At 40.1% G+C, this 22,141-nt stretch overlaps 1 protein-coding gene across 1 annotated transcript; it reads left to right on the forward strand.

The window, feature by feature from the left end:
* Window positions 1–20,251: 20,251 nt before the first annotated feature.
* glulb (glutamate-ammonia ligase (glutamine synthase) b) lies at window positions 20,252–21,900 on the forward strand. The gene is made up of 6 exons (XM_076079234.1): window positions 20,252–20,417; window positions 20,550–20,711; window positions 20,797–20,943; window positions 21,036–21,163; window positions 21,280–21,479; window positions 21,582–21,900. The coding sequence occupies exons 1-6, from the start codon at window positions 20,252–20,254 to the stop codon at window positions 21,898–21,900; spliced, it is 1,122 nt and encodes a 373-aa protein (XP_075935349.1).
* The last annotated feature ends 241 nt before the right edge of the window (window positions 21,901–22,141 follow it).

Here is a 22,141-nt window from a genome sequence, read left to right on the forward strand (position 1 = left end):
GACACGACGTAACGACACGACGTAACGACACGACGTAACGTAACAACGAAACTTAACAACGTAGCATAACAACATAAGGTAAATAAACAAGAACCGGCCCTTAGCAACTTCCTTATTTAACTTTATGTAACAAGCGCTGTCAACATTTACTTTTGGTTTCTCATGGGACAGTAACAGCGGTTTCCTGGGTGAAAGTCCAGTGTTTGTGTGACCCATCCACGCTCAATATACTACATAATTTGCTCTCACCGAATGCAAAAATGTCCACGTTCAATGTATCCCGTGGTCTTACAATCTTACAATGCCAACATTATTGGGGCTGCATCGACAGCAGTCAACTAAATTAGTTATATTTTTAGCATACAAGCTCCAATAAAGGCTAAAACACTTAATACCTTTTGGATATTTTAATAAGAGCAGTTATTGAAAGTCCTGTGCCAAAACAAAAATGTAAATACTGTATTTTTGTACTGTTTGTTATCTGCAAGGCTTTCCCTCTTAGCAGCACAGAGAGAATTCCAGTGTCATGTCGACAATGAAGCCTCCCTCCTCTGTGTTTTCCATCCCAGAATGGAGGTGCTCTGCAGAGCATGTAGGCTGTGTGTGTGTGTGTGTGTGTGTGTGTGTGTGTGTGTGTGTGTGTGTGTGTGTGTGTGTGTGTGTGTGCGCGCTATCTACCTGCCTCCACCACTGAACCCATTGCAATGGGAGGGAGGAATCCGTGATCTCCCATCAAGCGCTCAGGAGAGCGCAGCCACGCAAGATTGATGACACCCTCCGGAAGAAACAAAAGATCTGCCGCCAGCGAGAACTGGCTTATGAGACCTGATAGACTCGTCTCTTAATAAACATCACTGATATGTCAGCCACGGCATGTTTCACCCGCAGCTGCATCGTAGAGGGTGCAGCGAGCAACTGCACCCCTACTGTCACTGCACTCTCACAGTAAAACGCCATAGTGGTTACAACCAGACCAGACAGGGGGAAAAATACTAAACCGTGAATATCAGGGTGGAGCTTTTTCCTGGGGATTTCATGGGGATTCTGTCATGACCTGCCACATCATTGGCAAAATATTTCTATTTTTTGCCTAGGTGTTTTAGCAGGGTCAACCATTTTAATGGCATAAACAATTTAAAATACTAATAGTGTTAGTAATACATGCACACCTATTCTCAATATCTTTGTGGTCGGGGTGGATGGATGGCATTTTGTCAGGAAAACAATACCACCACAAAAGTATTTGTTGGTGAAATTGCCTATATTTGCCTGTGTTACTACAGTTTATCCTTTTCCAATAACGCCTTGTTATCAAACGACACAATCAATACTCAGTAATCAATGTCTCTGACTCATAATGTTTGCATTTTAATTAATGAGGCCTGGACAATCGGTGCTGCCCTTGCTTATAATCCCTAAAAGATTGGAGTATTGACAGTGGACATCATTTCCAGGGGAGGAGGAGAGTGAATGGCATCTATGCATACATGAGCAGCTTTTCCTCTGCGAACTCTGCCACGTTTATACACTCTGCTGTTTACAATATTCCGGGTTTTTTTCGCCATAAAAAATGTTGTATCTGTCACAATTCTATCTCCCAGACCTTCCCTCAGTGCTGTATAATGCCTTGTTAAAGTCAGCCGTGTGTGAAATGGCGTTTTAAAATAAATGAAACCGAGCAGGAAAGTGAGGAGAGGGGGAATATTGCGATGTCAAGCTGACAGACAGGCAGTGAAAATGTAACAAGAGCTATCATCTTAAAGAAAAACCGGATTAAATAAGAACCTAGGACCGCCGGTGCATCTCGAGCCCTGATATTGACATGTCGCCGGCTAGGGCCATTTTTCATTGTCTCATCAAGACAAAGCATTATGGGAGATCAATCTCCTCCCCCTCCCTCGCATCAGATAGGCCCATCCAGTTTAAAGTGCTGGGTGTTGGTTTTATTATTCCTGGTAATCCACTGAATGTTTTGGACACTGTAGCGAGAGCATCACTGTCACACTCTGGCATGCCAAAAGGAGGGGGCTTAATTTGAACCTGGAAGGATGTATAGCATCTGCTGTCACCACGCAGCACCGAGGCCCAGTGTGATCTTAATCAATAAGACACTGCTGGAATCTCTTCACCATCCAACCAGCCCCTTATTTCTAAAACATTTAGTCAATTTAGATACCAACGTGGTAATCAAAGGCAAAAAAGCAAACTGACGCATATTTATCTTCACTTTTAACTACCAACTAAGCACAATTATTGAGATCTGCGTGTTACACAAACCCTGCAAAAGGAAAAAAAGGAAAAGATATATAATTGTTCTCTTTGGCTGTGAGATTAGATTGGAGATTGTGGGCAACAGTAATGATGACATGAAATTATACATCACGCCTTTAACCTCGGGAGCTCGTATATATCTTTGGGGGTCGTTAATTTTAAAGTCAACCATTAACCTGCGGTGTAATGTGGAATGAGAGAGGTAAGGCAGGTCTCTATAAAAACAAACAGCAGACAGGGACGCTCTGCATACTACACAACAGTGGTGGAAGATGTGCTCAGATCTCATAATACAATAGTATACTCAATTAAAAGTCCTTTAGTACGTGTACTTATTATGCAGACATTATCATTTTATTATAGTGCCTTTAAATATGCTGAGCAATATAATGTAGCTGGTCTGACTGGAGCTAATTTTAACTACTTAATGTACTGTTGTGTAGTTTAATCTCTAACAACTGCTCTTCACATTGTGTAACATTGAATGAATCGAATGAAATGCACTTAAGTATACATTTAAGGTATTTGTACTTTATTTAAGTATTTCCGATGCTTTATGCATTTATTTGACAGCTTTATTAGCTCATTTACTTACATACAAAATAACAAAACATATGATCAGCTTACAAGATATGATGCACGATTATAGATCAAACTACACAGCAGTAGCCTCAATCGAATGTTTTAAATGAGCTCCACCTCAACCAGCTCCAACACTAAAAGGCTGCTTCCACATTAATGCATCAGTAACATTAATCAAATAATAAACTATCTAGCTTTTTTTTCTACATCATGAGTACTTTGACTTTTGATACTTAAAGTACGTTTTGCCAACAATACTTTCATGATTTCAGTGACCTTTAAGTGACATTTTCAACGGAGTATTTTTATATTCCAGTATTGCTACGTATACTGAAGTAAAGGATCTGAATGCTGTCAAGTGTCATTGAGTAAAAAGCACAATATTTCTCTCTTAAAGGTAAAAGTGTTGAGTTATAAAGTATATTATAATGTGAAATTGTATAGTGAATTAAAAATATCCAAGTAAAGTAGAAGTAACTCATTGTTGTTAAGTGCATTTGAGTAAATGTACTTAATAGCCATAATTCTAATATACATAAATGATATATTTTGGGGTGTATACATTTTTTATATTTCTTTGCTACGTCACGCATTGCCATCCGGAATAATCATTAGCAAATGTAATCATAAGGATAATTAAATTGAACAAATTGCCATTTATTACTATCGGTTCTAGCAGTACAGTGTACTACAGTTCTGCATGTAGTTTGTCCCAAGTGGTGTAGCCGTACCCCAGCAGAAGCCTCATCCTCGACTCTGCAGAGCAGACTGTAGGGCAGGTAGATTTCTTCTTGAAACATTATGCCTTCATTCTCATTCTGACTTCTCAGAGAACACAGGTATGTGCGATATGTTTTGAATGAAACACTATCTAAGTCCAGGGGTTTATAAATGACCTCAAATGAAGGGAAGAGTAAATCACACCTACATGTGTGCTGACATGTAGTTGATCTCCAGGAGAATACATATTTGTACAGAATGCCTGATTAACTGCATTATATTCAATTATTTCTGTATCATTTTGAATTGTCACTTGGCGCCTAAACATTGTGTTTTCCTTGACGTAAATAAAGTCATTTCCACCATAAATCAATGCAGGAAATGAAGTGCTCAATATTACCTGGGGGAGAAACCCCAGACACCCGCTTAATATCCGTGTTGTCATTGTCGGAGATAACAATGAAATCATTTTGCATTGTGAGGCACATGCAACCAACTGATAAATCTCCAGCTTTTTAAAATTCAAACACAGTAATAATTGTAAAGGCCCCCCCCCCCCTCCACCTGAACACGACTTGACTCAAACACAAACAAACGGGCGGGCTCGTCTCCCATCAGTCAGTGAGTTCAGACTTGGTGGGTTTACCTCTATAGCCCCGCTGGGAGTTCGGTATGAAGCTCTGGCTTCGCCTGTTGATTGCACTTTGACCGATCATTTCCTTTAAGTGCTCCGGAATGTCACATACAAAAAGCATTCTTCATTCAGTGCCGAGAACCCAACGTCCATCGTGATCAAAGAGACGTGAGTGTGTTTGGCACTCTCCCACAGAAACACAAGTACTGTGTGTTTAGACTCCACTGTCTGCTCCTATATTTGGCTGCGCTAGAGAAAAAAAAAAAAAAAGGTTTCTAAAAACAGATCTTGTTTTTTGTGAAGAAAATATTTCCTTCCCCCAATATATATATATATATATATATATATAAAGAGAATATAGTGCTAACGTTGTAAGCCATTCTTATAGATATTGCCCATTTCACATAATGGTGAAAAACAACAACAGAATCAGCAGAGATTTAGCTCAGTGGGCCTCAGTCAACAGTCAAAAGAGAAGTTGATGTGTCCTTTTTAAAGGAGAAAATCTGACCCAGAGCTGTGTTTGTGAGGATTAAGATGTTTGACGACCAGGGCCCCCTGACCGAGGCGGTTTCTGACCACAAATAAACATCAGCCTCAGCGGGTCTCTGTGCTCTGGCCTCTGCACGGTCAGCAACAGGAGCGCATCAATCACAGCTGGAGTGGGGGCTCCCCAAGGCGGGTGCACTGGAAAAAAAACTCAGCCAGCTGCCGACCCTTCACTTACAAACACACACACACACACACACACACATAGGAGTACATAAACACATGGTGCACACGCACACACACATAGAGGCTTAATCTCCCTCCACAACTTAACTCTGATAGACACCCCGTGGCGCGGCTGAGACATAGATGCTTCAGAGGCCGAACAAAGAAGCCGAAGGAACAATAAAATACACACTCACAGTACATAATGTGAATTTGATGACGGATGTTATAAGATTTCTTCATGTCATTAATAATGTTTTGTGTTATCCAATTAATATTTTTTCTCTTAATTGAGTTTAGATCTTTTTTTTGGGGGGGGGGGGGGGACGACACACAGAAATAACAAAAAGCTCAGCACAACTAATAGTGTCACTATTATTTAGCAGAAATAACAGTGACAGTTAAAAGTTAGAAATCAAAATAGAGCCAAGATATAATGACAAAGGGGCATTACAGCTGCAATGTTATAAGAGAGGTACAGAAGGGGGGGGGGGGGGGGGGGGGGGGGGGTACATACTTAATCAATGATAACTCATTGATTAAGTATGGATTACAATGCTGTAGAATTGGAAAGAATGGAGATATGGAGTCCACATACTTCTTCACTTTCAAGAGTGAAGCATGCAGGTCAAGTATTCCAGAGTAAAACCCTGCAAGGACGACTTACGCCAGTTTGCTTTAGTAGGTTTGTCATTTCTCCATGACATAAGAGGGTCTTTCTTGCGGCATATGCAACAATATCGTCCAGTCTGCCAGAACTGGCACGCGTAGGTTTGAAGAGAAGACCAGATGCAGTGAGTGTAGGTTCCAACTTAAATGTTATGTTTTAGGCACAGAGGTGACAGCTGGGGTCAGTTACACACTGACGTCTTCTTTGGATGGTCCCATAACAGATCCTTAAAGTAAATACCACACTTTAGAAATACCACTTATAGTAATGTGTTCCACAACAGCAGAACAATATGTAACAAATAAGTCTTGTTTTTTAAATTAAATTATTATTTACTTATTGTTATTAACAATTATTATGCATGAACATGTAAGTAACATTTTTAACTAGTTAATGTTAATTTTTCGTCCATAAAAATGCATCGCATTTTTATGGGCGATGGTATATTTTGTGAAACCTTTCTCCTTACAGTAACTGTAGCTCTTGTTAAAGAAATAAATTACATTATAAATGTAGTGGAATAGATTTTCCTCTGAAATCTAGTGGATTTGTGTAAAGTAGCCCAAAATTGCACTTGAGCACATTACTTGAGTAAATGTAATGTTTCCAAAACTGTCTAGAAAGGGATTTACATTACATCACAAACAAAACGTTAAGACCATAACAATAATAAACATGTAAAAGACTGACCGGCCTGTATCATCTCCTCCATCTTCCTCACAGCTCATGTTTTGCTTCTGCTCTGGGGTTTTTTTGTTAGAAATTCTGAATAATTGCACGACACTTACACTTCACCTACGAAGGTGAAAATACATTATGCAGTGATAATAATCCACTGCTCATGTGGTAGTCTCACTCCTGTTTGCCTCAGGAAGCGCTGTGAAATTATTCAGCTTGTAGTCTTACACTGTGAGTGTGTGTGTGTGTGTGTGTGTGTGTGTGTGTGTGTGTGTGTGTGTGTGTGTGTGTGTGTGTGTGTGTGTGTGTGTTGAACGCCTTTTTTTTTTTTCAAACAACACACATTTTCTCACTGGGGATTTGAGACTAAACATGTAATAAAGCCGGTTTGTGTGCAGCATCAATCAGTTTAGCTCGTATCAAAGTTGCCTGTGAATCAGACGTTTGTTTACTTTGTGCATTTCACAAAGAAGATGTGATCATTTGCTGCGCTCTACACTCTGCTGCAGCAGTCGTACATTTGAGGTGGATCCTCAACATTGAGCGACAGTTTATTGCAGTCTGTATAAATCGTTTCAGCGTGTTGTAATTGAGGCTAGTGACGCTTGTAGACTTGTCAACTTACCACGTCCCAGTTCATCTCTTTCTTTTTGCTGGACTAGTTTAATTGATATGGAGCATATCATTTGGTTTTGTTTGGGTCTGTTTTGGTTTGTAGGAACAAATCTTCCCTTTAGGTCCTTGATTGTCCTCCCTCCCTGGTTAATATTGCCCCCTGCTGGAAAACAACTGATGTTGCCATCTTTTGGTCGCTGGACTGGAGTTTCATTTCCAGCAATCAGGGTGAAAGCGGGGCTGCAGCAAACAATTATTTTCATTATCAGTTAATCTGCTGATTGCTTTCTCGATTGTTTAGTCCAAAAAATGTCACAAAATCGTGATAATTGCTCATCAGCATTTCCCAGACTCCAGGTGATATCTTCAAGGTGCTTCTTTTTGTCCAAAACCCCTCAATTCATAATCATATAAAACAGAGAAAAGCAATAAATCTTCACACCTGTAGCAGGAGAATTTCTGACATTTTAACTTAAAAAAAGGACTGCAGGTTAGTGTTTTTTAACTTGTCAGCTTTAAATAACTGTCTGGTTTGGATGAAGATTGAAGCGAAAAGACACAAAGATAAATAAGAAAGCCAGCTTCTGGTCATCAGTGTTATGGTTGATATGCTCTCGTCACATTTACCAACTCAGTCACAAAGGACGTCTTTAACAAGACTGTTATCTTATTGTGAAAAGTGGTGGCAGAAGATCATTTATTGAAAGAATAAATCCCACACTGTAAAAAGTATGTAAGTATCTAAAGCAAAATGTACTTTAAGTATCAAAAGTAAAAGTACTGATGCAGAAAAAGTGACTTAGAACACTGAGGTCGTGATGTCCTCTGTATGTTCTATGGAAATGGAGGTGTTTGCTTTTAGGTTTATAATTTGTTATATTAATCTTACACATGATGATGGTTTTACAGAATGATTCCAGTATTTTAGGAGTAAATACTTTTAGATCAATAAATGAATAATAAAAAACTAAATCTGTATTTCTCCACCAGAATTATATTATATGATTTGAAAGAGCATTTGGACCTTTATGTTAGGAAAAAGCATCAACTTAATAAAACAATTACAATAAGTTAAAAAAAAGACATTTAGAGAATTGATTAATGGTTACGACCTCAACTATTATCTATATTGTGTTTTTGGATTATTATCACTGATGCATTGTTGGTTAAGGTTGAAGTATGAGCTCATTTTTTACTTGTTCTGGCTCTTATGAATGTATGTTGTAAGTGCATGAGAGCTGGGGATAATTGCATGCATGAAACAATAATGGAACAATTATATTCATTTAATCTTAAAAGTAACCAGCAACTTTAGCTGTTAAGTAAATGTAATTGATTATATGAAATGTAAAGTAACACTTGCTTGAGTAGAATTACAGAGTATTTGATGCACATCTTTTCAGCAACAGTTTATCTGTCAGGAATCTTTATTATGGTCTAGCTTCTCTTTTTGCACCAGACTATTGAACGGAGCATTGGTGAAAAAGCCCAGACCACCTCGGGTAAATAAGGAAAAAGAAATGCAAGGCATCACTAAACATTCCTATTTTCTGCTTTTTTGAAATTGTCTCAGTACAACTTTGCCCGTTACGGCTTGTACAGTATGTTTCAGTACATGTGCTGAGGGGGGAAAAAGCAATGGTGCCAGCAAATGAACGTCTTCAATGTGCATAAACAGCAAAGCTTTATTATGAAAGTGCTGAATATTCATTTCCCAGGACGCAGTGTGAGCAAATTAAAACAGCTGACCTCATCTGTTGGATTGATTGATATCTGTCAAAGTGTAAAAGCAGCCAGACGGAGCAAAGATTCACCTGACAATGTTTAAAGCACCGCTCCAACGTCTGAAAACGAACCCAACACAACACAAGTACACGTGCACTGTTATAACTTTTAATCATGTATTTTGTTATTTCGACATAAATCTCAGCTTGAGTTTGAAAAAACGCAAGTTTCCCATTAAAGTCACATTAAAACTCCGTGTTGAACAAAGGCTGAGAATCCTGACCTAGATGTGTGTTAGTGCATGATTTGTGTTATAATTGAAAGCTGGTTAGGGATGCATTAATTAGTCAAGGGTTCTTTCCTCCTCTGCCATTTGCAGCCATTATGAACATTGCCTACACAAAGCTCTCCATGTAATTGATATTGTGAACAAAGATCATAAAATCTACCTAAATCAAATAAAAAATAGTTAATTGGCCGACTTATTACATTCCAGAGTCCATTATGAAGAATTATATTATATTCCTTTTCTCTGGGAGGTAATTGAATTTCTAATAGAACATTTAGTTTTTGAAATGACCTTTTTCAATTAAAGCTCTTTAATTGAAACTATATCTTTTTCAATCACTGGATGCCATTTAATTAAACTATATGAGATATATATATATATATATATATATATATATATATATATATATAGGACACTCTGCTTCTCAAATTGTATTCCTATTTTGACACTTCACACTTTTAGAATATTTGTACCTCTGGCAAACTGACATCTGGCAAAATTATATTACCATCAACCTTATCATTATTATTATTAATTGCAGTACAATAGGGATGCTTCAATTACATTATAATATATTTATACGCTGATACTATTGTAGTTTCGTCAAAAATTTTGACTTTCTCAAAGGATTAAAGGCAGGAAGGAGCAATCAGAGTTTAGCTCGGAGATATGAAGATGGAAAAACCCATCCCTTATAAAACTGAAGCTATAACAATAATAATAATAATAATAACAGTTAGAATATAAATAATTATTATAATAATAGCAAATGGCATAAACCATAAATAAAATGATCAAATAATGAGTCTGCCAGAAAAATTTGAAAGTAGAGCAATAATAAAACACAGAGGAGCATCCAAACAGTTTGAAATAAAACAGGTTAACAACATAGTTCAAAGAAAGGCTTTCCAATGAAATTGAATGTAAAGAAGTGATTTTAAAGATGCTATTTTGTAATAAGTAATAAGGTGAGAGAGTCCCCTGTCCGAGCTTGTGCTGTGGCTCATAAGGGATCAACAAATCAAAAACGTCGTTAGCAGCCTGACCGTGGAAAATGCTTTAAAAGTTATTAAGCAAAATCTAAAAATCACAGGGAGCCAGTGCAAGAACGCAAGAAGTCCTGCTGTAAGAGGATTACAGTAGTCCAAGTAAAGGCAAATAAAGGCATGCACTACTTTCTCAGGTTATGCACCTGTTCAAAAATGTCAAATACAACAGCCTTATGGTGTGTGTGATGTGATTTGTTTATGTTTATAAATGGCCCAGTGGCAGCGTATGAATGGAAAATAAAAGAGGACCTAAAGCTGATCCTTGAGGGACACCACGGGTGAGGGGTCCAGGCCTGGAAAAGCAGGAAATTATTCATCTTGGTTTAGCTCAGTGCTGTTTTAGGATTATGAAAGGAAGAAAAACAAGATTAGAAATCTCCATTAATACTATTGTTATTCATAAATAGAATAAATTCAACAGACATTGTTAATTTACTCAAATCGTTTGTCTTTATGCACATTTCATTAACACAATAAGCAGAGATCTTTATTATTATATTATTGTATTCAATATACATTATTATATTTGTGTGGGCTGCTCTATATGCGAGGATGAAATGTGGTTTTAAGAGAGATGAACAAGAAGGTGCAGTGAGAAAGTGCACACTTCGCCCAATGCTGCTGTTGCCCTGAAATGCTTTTGTCTCTCCTTTTTGGGATTTCACTGTAAGGCTCCATCCCTGTCTGCTCTCTTTCTTGCAGCAGCTGCCGTTGACCCCCCCCCCCCACACTCCCCTCTTCCCTCCTCCTCCCTTTTTTCCCAACCCCCTCAAAATCACCTTTTCTTTTCGAATCAAGTTCAACATCTGGAGGAGGAGCAAGTCCCCGAAACTGCTTTTGTTCTCTGCGTCAGAACAGATTTCAGGCTGGCCGAGGCACAACCAAGGGCAGCTGCAATGATTCGTCCTAAATAGGGTGCATTTCAGTTGCAGTGACCAACTAAGGAGGACTTCTACAGCTTCTCTCTCCATTTACAGAATTAGGATGTCTACATCCACATCGCATTTCAAGCCTTTTGATGTATTATGTTTTGGAATACGTCACACAATCCCACACAAAGCATGTTTGTCATCTCATTAGAACAGTTTTGTCCACACTCCCCTGACAAATACAGTATATAAAAAACTAAAAGGAGAAATTTTGACAGCATAGAATTCTTAATGATATCAACATATAGATGCTGTAATCCAGAGGCACATTCAGACTCGTAATAAAAAGACCCAACAGTAGGGCCCACACTGGATTATGTCAACTTGAGGCCTAAAGTCAGTGCAGATCTGTGACAGTATCTGACCAAAAGGCACTAATAACTAAGGGAAGAAACATCAGGGTTGCACAGCCGAGTGGCGATTGTTTGTTTCCAGTGTGTATCACCCCTCAGAACACAGGATGCCTTTACATGCAATGTGACAAGACTTCCTCTATTCTTAACTTCTGCCTCTTTGGCTGCTGGGGTTGGAGGACAGCAGGGTTGAGGCACGGGAGGGGGGGGGGGGGGGGGGGCTCAGCCTCTCCGCTCCATGACTATGTGCCTGCAAGACAGCACACAGCCATCTGCTGGATCCCCCCACCATCACCACCTCACCCCAGACCCTCCACCCACAACCCCATCAGGATGCTGCTATAACCACTGACAATGCAACAAGCTAATTAGGAGATTTACTGTGCTAATTACACGTGCATAGAAGTGTTGCTGGAGATTTCTATTTGGGGCTCAGCTCTGCGCACCATTTCCCCTCGATTAAAGGCAAATGTAGCATGTAAAACTGTGTGATTGTCTTTTACGCCCCTGCGTGATGCTGATTCACGATGACACCCGACAGACAGCTGGAATGGCTGAGGGCCACCTGACTTCTGAGGGTCTGTAAGAAAGAGACACGCTCCAAGCCCCTGCAACCAAAGTGAGAAATGAGTTGTGCGGGGCGCTGAGGGGATGCTAGACTGTAGATAACACCCACAATCCATAACATTTTGGTTTACTTTCTCTGTCAATTAAGAGACAAGCAGCAACATGACTACAAAGGCAACAACAAGCCCTCAGTATGGAACGCCCGCCCAACACAACCAAGATTTTTCTTTGATATCAAAGTCAGATGCACAGCAGTGCTTCTCAAAAGTTGCATTGAGCCCCAAAGGAGGAATAAAACGGGTATCAAATGTATTCTCCTGAAACTGAAATGGCAGTGTTATTTTGAGAAATCTTGCACTATTATGTACGTACAAAACTCAAGGGGAACACACAAATGTCTGTTTTACATTGCTAAACTGTATGAAATATCTTATTTTGAACTGAACCTCCCAAAATAGCTTCCAAAAGCAATCAAATGCAACATATACTATACCTGCCAACTTATCTCAAAACTGTACTTTTTGTACCCTAAATTGTGTAACCTGTAAACACAACAATGACCATCTTACGTGATGAATGTGCTTGTTAGCAAACAGTTGCCTACTAACACATCCAGCAGACACGGAGCAACATTAGCATTCATTTTGGAATCATGTCTCCACCTGAACAGATTAACACACACTCTCTTTTAGCTCTGTTTTGGGCTCCTCCTGAGAAAAAGATATGTCTCTTTAGCTAAAGGATGATATATAATCACAGGCTTTGAGGTTATTTCTGAATATTTCAAAATCTCAATGACCTGCATTTGACCCCATACAGTTGCAAGACTAATGCTTCAGAGCAAAGCTAGAGAGCTAAAACCCAGTTTTAACTGTTCATTCAACTTTTTTTAAATTAGAAGATGGAAAGAACAATACTCTTATGTTGGATTTTTGTACATAAAGCTGGAACAAGGAAACAGTTAGCGTAGCATAGCAAAAACACTTGATGCAGGGGTAAGCAGCCTGGCTCTGTCCAAAGGTAAACAAATAAAACTACAAGTCATGGTTTTACAGGGGTTATTGCATCGGTACATTTTTTCCAGTCTCTGTGCTAATCTAAAGTTTACTAACTCCCCTGCAGATTTTCAATGTTCATTTACAGATATGAGAGTGGCGTTAATTTTAATAACCGTACTTGTGTCAAACTGTTCTCCTCACAACAGAAACTACCACTTGTACCAAGTGCAGTCAGGATGATCCCGAGTATCTCTCCCATGTGTACAGTAATTCTACCTCTAATCGGAGATTACAGGTTACAGCAATTTAAGCACTGCAGTACCAGCATGCTGCCTGTATATTGTCAGCTTATAAATGGCAACGGCCGAGCAGAGCGGCAGAAAATATCTGGAAGCCCACAGGGTCTCCTAGTATTAATGAACTTCTCCTCATACGGGAATAGCAGGAGCATCTTCTTTCCCTTTTCTCTCCTTTATTATGCTTGTTTGTTTAATTAAAAAGGGTGTTTTAGGGAAATGAGCTTTCAAAAGCATTGCATTTCTGTTTTTTATTTTTCTTTAAATTTCAAATGAATTACAGATTATTGGACGATACCCGGACACTCCCAAGACGCTGAAGTGTACATTATGTAGTGCCTGATCAGACACTGAGGGGTGTGACAAAGCAGCAATATTTGACGCCCTGGGAATGTGAATGGCCTGAAAGTTTTTCTGCAATAATAACACAAGTTCAACATGAAAACATGGTGCTTTAAGATAGTCATGAAGCAACTGGAGGATGTGTGGAGGAGAAAAAGTCCAGCTGCATAAGAACATGGCCTGAGGCAGCTTTTAAATTCAGGCCTCACAGTCCTTCATCATTAATAAGAGCGAGGTATCAGATAAGCTCAGCTCTTCCGTAACAATAACATGAGTAAACAGGACTTCCTTTGGCAAGAATCATCCCGGATCTCAGTCATAGCTTCCAATTCTTCCATACTTTATCCTTTCAGAATCCAATTCACTTCAAGGCTCAACATAAATGAGCAGATAGTAGAGCTTTTTTCTTATTTCCAGTATATACCAGTGACAGGTTAGTGGAGAACACGACCACACTTGAATCCCTGTTTTAATTGCTTTTCAACAGCGGTAACAAAGGAGTCATTTAGACCACATACAATAGCATTCTCTGCTGGCCTGCCCTAGTTATTCCAGAAAGAAACTTTTAATTCAAAGTGCCGTGTAGATTAATTTTCTGATATGTTAAACATTGTTCTGCATACTAATTGACACCATTTTTTTTATTGTGCAAAGCAAGTCTTTTCATGGCGGCATAATTAAAAGGGTTGGCGGGGCTTTTATGGCACATGTTAGAACAGAAATTAGCCAATTACCATTTCTGTTTGAGGGAAATGACCATCACTGTGCTGGCTCTCTTTTATGTGGCCCACTTAATGGTTTATATATTTAGTATTCCAAGCCAAAAGTGAGACTCAAAGAGCAAATTACCAAGCCAATATATCTGTCCTCATATGTGAATTAATGTTAAACACAACTTCACAAAATAATTTTTTTTTTTTCAGAGTGCACCATTTGTTTCTCTGTATGTTGTAAAGGAAATAATATCCATGATCTTATTCATTGTATTTTATCATCACTTGTGTCATTGAATGGACTATGGACTGTAGGTGGAGGGATTGCGCCACCCTGTGGTGGAAATGTATACAACATGTACATTAGGAAACCTTATTCAGCCTCGTGCCAAGACTGAATTTGTACGGAGAACTGCTAAAATCATCAATAAATAGACACGTTTAAAGCCTATGTAACTATATGTTTTGTCATTAAGTTTTATTGGACTTTTTCAATGATTAGACTGTAGTTACACTGCATTTCATTGCTCTGACAGCAACAACAAATATCATTACTTTTATTTTTATTTATTTTATTTAAATTCAAATCTGCTGTGAAATTTGATTTGAATGACTACATTTTTGATTTATATGTAAAGACTGAATAGATGAACTAAACACTAAAGAGAAGAGGCAGAGACTGGTCAGGATGGTTAGTAGTGCAGGCATTGAAATCTAAGTACTAGTTATATCATTGACTACATTGACTATGCATTGAATGTGTTGTAACTCTGTTATGCTGTTCATTCTGTACACATGACATCTATCACACTTCTGTCCATCCTGGGAGAGGGATCCCTCCTCTGTTGCTCTCTCTAAGGTCTCTCCCTCTTTTCTCCCCGTTAAAGGGTTTTTTGGGGGAGTTCTTCCTGTTCCTATGTGAGGGTCCCAGAACAGAGCATGTCGTATTTGTACAGATTGTAAAGCCCTCTGAGGCAAATGTGTGAAGCCCCCCTAAAGAAAATGGTGATGTCATTAAATTAAACTATTGTTTCTCACATGGACAAATTATTTATAACTCTAACATCTAATATGTGCGTGCGTTCTGGTTTGTATGTTTTCTCCCCCTTCAAATTACCATCCTGCTCATAATAAAACAAGTAAACAACTCAAAAGTTGACACTGTCAGGTCCATTCTCCATCCATTGTGTGCGGTCCCTTTAAGAATTAGGATTTAGGAGTGACGTGTATATGAAAGCTAGTTTATCCGTCTTTCCTTTACAAGCAGGACAATTATTTCTCTCTCTTTATTTGAGAAAAGTTCATATTTGTGTTGTCACATTTCACTATGACCCTGAAATTCTGTCTCTTGTGTTAACATATACTGAATGCAAGCAAGACTACAGAGCAAAATCACACTATTTCTGATTGAACCAATCTATGAACTGTCTGAAACAATGGATATCCGCGGCCCCAAATGGGCCCCAAAAAAAATAATCCAAAACAAATAAGCCCCCCCTTTCTTTGAATCCTAGAAACGCCCCTGACTGTTAGACATCCAACAGACTCAATGGAAGCAGAACACAGTCTCTTCAGTTGAAAGCCCTTAAGTCTGCATCTTCATCAGTGTCTTCTAGGTGTCTATCTTCCAGGCCTTTCTATAATGTACAAGATTAAGGCAGTCACGTGTAGAACGTCCTCTTTACATAGATGTTATTTCGTATGAAGGGTTTGTCTTGTACATGGAGAACAAAACGCTGTGCAATTGTTCAAACAGACTGACAACAGAAAGAGCAGAAAGAGACAGAGGTCCCTCTAAGCCACAGTTGAATAAAACAATCACAAATCATTAGTCAAAGAAAATGGAAGCTTATCATCCAAATGTGTGCGGATTTAAATAGGAATAAGTTTCTGTTTCAGTGTCAAGAGCACAATAATGCAGCCTATGACAAGCTTGTATACCAACAGGCGTATTGTTTCATCAAAGCTATTCTTAAAACTTTACAATATAAATAGAAGGGGAGTGTAGGGTTAGCTCTATTGGAAGTCACAGAATATCAGCTCAACATACTGAGTGACAAATCACAGTTTAAACCTCTTCGAAATAACTGCTGGGTTGACTGCAATAGTGACTCAATATTTAGAGCTCAGTTGCATCGTCGTGGTTCAATGATGAGAGCGGGTCACTTGTGTTTTTTCTGGCCTGGAAGACGAATTCAAAAAGGAAGGGCATTTAAGGGGCAATGGTTCCAACGGTATTCTCCCCTGTCATGTAACACTGGGGGGACATCGACTAAACGTAAGCTTTAATCATTTAATACTTCTTCTTCTGGGGCCAAAGCTTTTTCAAACGTGAATAAGACATTTGGTGTGAATTATAGCCTTCTGTTTCTCTGTAAAAATAGTTAATGAAGGAAAGAAGAAAAACATCAATATAGCAGGTGACTCAATCCTTTTAAGCGGCAGTGTATGTAGTATCCTATATAAATATATATAAAACATTAACTTGGACAGATCTTCATTCAAACCCATGTTCTGAAGACTTCAAACGGAACATCTAGCAGAGTTCTGTTGTCTGACTGCATGACCAACTGTCTACATCAGATCTGACAATGTATCTTTTTTAAACCATTAAAAATCCGACCAATGAAGATTTCTATGTCTGATCGCACTGAGATGCTCCATAATGGGAGTTTTAATGGACCTTGCATGTTTTTGTCCTACTCGTCTCTCACAGATGAAGACCCAGTAACTGAGGAGAACAAACCAGGACAATAAGAATTCACAACAGCACACAATGCAAAGGAGCAACTTCCTGCTCTTCTGCCATGTAGCCACTAGATGTCCCCGTTTGACCACAGATCTCTTGTTTTACAGCGCTCATCTGTTGTAAACAGGTGTTCATAGTTTTAGATAATTATGTGACTGGGCATATAACTTTGATTTGAAGCATTTTGTGAACAGCATGTGACACAAAGCTGTGGTTATGAAACAACGCTGGCCATAGTTCAGTGCTGATCCGAGCCTGCAGGAAGACTTGACTTTAGGAGAACGCTGTCGGTCTGCTTGTGTTAGATGGAACACACAGACATGGACCACTTCGAGAGATAGTCTGTGAAACGCTCCGGGAGCTCCTGCCAAAGGGGTCAGCAGCTGCAGTGAGGCCTCCCATCAACAGCAACAAGGAAAAAAGCAAAGGACACAACACGACAAGCTGTCAGTCTGCATGTCACCATAAGTCTTCTTGCTGTGGGGCCGACTGAAGGGAACAGACAAGAAGAGTGTGTTTAATGCAGGTGTGTGGAGTCTCAGCCCCTGAAATCACTGGTTCTGGGGGTCACATCATTCCTATTTTACTTGAATGAAGAGTGTACTCTTGCATTGCATTGTTGTGGGCCTTTATTCCCACGTACAGTAAATGTCTTGGTGTCTTTGGAGCTCCATAATGAAACTGTCCTCTTTCTATTTGAACTTGTCCTATTCAGCAAAGCTCCATGGCACACTGACTACACTCCCCGAAGCCAACCATAGAAGAGGCCCTGCACAGATTTGTTGCACATGCTTTAAATTGAAAACATTCATGTGCAAGCATTACTGCTCTGTGTTATGCTGAACATGCATTCACATCTATATATATATATATATATATATATATACATATGAAGAGTCTAGCTATTCTCATCGACAAACTTATAGGTATAAAACACTGCAGAACTTTCCACAACCAAAGTAGAAACAGACTTTTTCTTTGACTATTCTGATTCCTTCGTGGCTAGTTTTCTGTACTTTTACACAACCTCATAAGAAAAGGTTCATCTTTGGTCTCCCAGCAGCGCTCCAGGGTGCTGCTAGTTTGAGGGAAGAGAGTTGTTGTTGCTTTTATACAGAGGTTTCTTTCCTTCACTTCATGCATTTGAGTTTGTGCATGTTTTCTTCCACTGCAAAGTGTAAATGCGTAAATGTGTTGGTTGGTTTATTCTGGAGCCATTTGATGGTAGAATAATGAGAGAAATTGACGGATGGCCTCGTGTGGAAGTAAAGAGAGGTTTGTAATTATTAGAATTTTACAAGCAACTGATCTGCATCTAAATTGATATGCTTTTTACTCCCCTCTTTGAAAATGTTAATGAAGTCAAATCATAGATAGATTCAGTGGCGTTTACATTTCACCATAAAGTATTTAGTAGTGGTAACATGTTACAGTCAGGATTCAGTTGCTTAAGCCCACAGCCTGGTTGTGGCTTACCTTAAACATCATGTGTCATCTTAATCATCACTTCTCCCTGCGGCCATGACAATGACTCTTCCTCTCAGCTTACTGTTGTTCAGCCAGCACTAAATGGACAAACTTGTTTTAGGGGAGCGAGTAACCGGCCTGTTGGCAGAAAAGCCTCGAGCTCAGCCGAGTCTCCCTGAGTTCGTGTCACAAAGACCTGTTACGCGTTAAACAGCTTATATAAAGAAGTTAAAATGAACTCAACATCAAACAACTACAACGTTAAAATGCTGCTTACAAGTTAACGCATCAGTAATAATTATCCAATCATAGTAGCAGTATTATATAACAATCATATCACATAATCATGCATCACTGGCAGGGGCTATTCTGCTGCATCATGAGAACTTTTACTTTTTATTCTTTAGGTACATTTTGCTGACACTAATGGAAATGTAATGGTGGACACTTACTAATGCACTGTACTTAAGCACAGCTTTGAAGCACTTGTACTTGAGTATTTCCATTTTTTGCTACTTCATACTTCTCATGCCCTATTTTTCAGAGGCAAATATTCGACTTTTTACTCCACTACATTTATGTGACGGTTATAGTCTCCTAACAGATCCTGATGTTACAAACAAAATGTATGATGGGCTTACAAAACACCACGTACAGCTGTAAATGAAACTACTCAACAGTGAATGAAGTTCAGAGCTCGAACGGCTACCAAATCAAAATGTTGCCCACATTAATCCTTAATAATCATCCAAGAAAACAATATCTTTGCTACTTTTTGCCGAGTGAGATATAATATACTGACTCAGGGGCATTTCTAGGATTCAAAGAAAGGGGGGGCTTAGTCCCAAGGGGAGTGGCATGTTTGCGCGCAAATTTTTTTTTAATGCCAAATTATTTGGGGGGGCTGAAGAACATTTTAGGGGGGCTTCAGCCTAAATTTAAAATGGTTCAATGTACTTCATGCTCTGTTAACTGCTGACATTGTAACGCATCTGTAACTTCTGAGGATGAATTGTTCTGTTTACAAGAATTCGGTTTATATCACTTGAGGGCGCGTCACTTGTTGATCACAATCAATGGTTGATCACTACCAGTAAAATATGTCTCTTCGTGCGTCACGTGTGACTTGCTCTCATTGATTACATCAGGTTTTTTTCATGATTTACATAACGCTGATGAAAAGGCAAGCGATACTTAAAAAAAAAAAAAAAGCTTCTCTGCCTGTGAATGCGGGACTCCCGCATCTCCGCGTCACGGACCAATCACGTGCTGGTGTTCGGCCAATCGGAGGCGGCGGAGAAGCGCAGCAGCAGCACTATAAATCAGACGTTGGAGCAGTGGAGAAGCAGGAATGAAAGACAATAGAAAGCTCCACAAAGACCACGCTTCTAGAGGCTCTTATAAACTTTTGATATTTTCCTATACTTAACACATAAGGTAAGGGCTGTCGGACGTTTCCACACACGCGGACATCTGCTGCTGGATTTGTTCCCACAAGGATAAATTGTTGTCTTTTTGCATGCTGCTGAAACTTTCCCTTTGTCTCTACTTGTTATGTCAACGATCGGTTGTTGACTTCCCTCTTACATTAACTCTATGTAATGTAATCTTAAGTCAATGTTGATTTCTACTTCTTTTGTCTCCTTCTGGTAGTTATATATTAGAGCAGCAGAGAATTAGAAGGGCTGCAGGCTGGTTCACTGATGCTGCTGTTGTTGTATAATTAGTGTTCCCTTTTCCTTTCAACATTAACTTGAACCTTTTCTTTGTCAGCCTCGTCATGACATCCTCTCTGGCTGTACACATTTTACACATACATGAAGAAATAGTGTCTCCACTGTGGAAGGCTCACGGTCTGTCCTCTTCACTCTGCAGGTTTTGGTCAAGAAAATGGCCACCTCAACAAGTTCTAAGCTGAACAAAGCTGTTAAGCACCAGTACATGGACCTCCCTCAGGGGGACAAGGTCCAAGCCATGTACATCTGGATCGACGGTTCTGGAGAGGGACTGCGCTGCAAGACCAGAACTTTGGATTCTGAACCCAAGACGATCGAGGGTAAGATCTGGCCCCCGATATGATCCACGCGTCCACATGCACGGCATGCACTAAAACGTGATGTTTTTTTGAGACTTTGGAGTAGATGATTGATTTCAGGTGTTGTTGTTGTTGTTGTTTCTTCTGTGTCAGATCTTCCTGAGTGGAACTTTGATGGCTCCAGCACGTACCAGTCAGAGGGCTCCAACAGCGACATGTTCCTGATCCCTGCAGCCATGTTCAGGGACCCGTTCAGAAAAGACCCCAACAAGCTGGTGCTCTGCGAAGTGCTCAAGTACAACGGCAAGCCTGCAGGTAAAAGCAGATAGGAACAAGCCTGACAGTGGTTGCAGATAGAACCGTCTTGAATCTCAGCTAATCCCCATTGTCGTTCCAACAGAGACCAATCTGCGCAACACCTGTAAACGGATCATGAGCATGGTGGAGAATAACCACCCGTGGTTCGGTATGGAGCAGGAGTACACTATCCTGGGCACGGATGGACATCCCTTCGGCTGGCCCTCCAACGGCTTCCCTGGTCCACAAGGTGGGTTTCGGGTCTCTAGCTTGTCTCATTGTTTATTGAAATATAATACGGCCAGCGGAGTTTTAATATTTACTTTCTTTCCGCCTGATTAGGGCCTTATTACTGCGCAGTGGGAGCAGATAAGGCGTACGGACGCGACGTAGTGGAGGCGCATTACAGAGCCTGTCTGTACGCGGGGGTTGACATCTGTGGCACCAATGCTGAAGTCATGCCAGCTCAGGTATTGTCCCTTTGTCTTTTTATTTTTTCCATTGTCTCACTTCAACATTTTTTGTTGTCAAATTGTGTAATACGAATTCACAATCAGTTAATAACGCAGTCTCTGTTGTGTTTCAGTGGGAGTTCCAGGTTGGGCCTTGTGAAGGCATCAACATGGGGGATCATCTGTGGGTTGCTCGCTTCATCCTCCACAGAGTGTGTGAGGATTTCGGCGTGGTGGTCTCCTTTGACCCCAAACCGATCACGGGGAACTGGAACGGCGCCGGCTGCCACACCAACTTCAGCACCAAGGAGATGCGAGAGGACGGCGGACTGAAGTAAGAAAGAGTTTTCCATTTGCTGCAGGGTCGTAAATTACAGTGCTATGGTTTTTTAAATTGAGGTTTTTGAGTGTCTTGCTAATTCTCTTTCCTTCGCAGAATCATCGAGGAGTCGATCGAGAGGCTGGCGAAGAGACACATGTACCACATCCGGGCCTACGACCCCAAAGGCGGGCTCGACAATGCCAGGCGCCTCACCGGCCGCCACGAAACCTCGAGCATCAACGAGTTCTCGGCTGGCGTGGCCAATCGGGGCGCCAGCATTCGCATCCCTCGCTCGGTGGGGCAGGACAAGAAGGGCTACTTCGAGGACCGCCGTCCGTCCGCCAACTGCGACCCTTACATCGTCACAGAGGCCATGGTGCGCACCTGTTTACTCAAGGAAGAGGGAGAGGAGCCCACAGATCACAGCAAATGAACAGTCTTAAGACCAAGTGTCATTACCATTACTGTATCTAGCCATGTCTTTTTTTCCCCAGACTTTATGGATTGATCTTTACCATTCTCAATTGTTTACTTGACAGGTGAAATAATAATTGAGGTATACCTGCATTCTTTGTGCGTTCAGTTGTATGCAGCAAGTCTTAATCTCCAACACAAACACTGCCAACATGTTTTGTCATGGCTGATATATATGTATAGAATGACATAACCGTACT

The sequence above is a fragment of the Anarhichas minor genome, unplaced genomic scaffold (assembly GCF_050575085.1).
Source record: "Anarhichas minor isolate MPS153535 unplaced genomic scaffold, ASM5057508v1 ptg000071l, whole genome shotgun sequence".
Classification (NCBI taxonomy): Eukaryota; Metazoa; Chordata; class Actinopteri; order Perciformes; family Anarhichadidae; genus Anarhichas; species Anarhichas minor.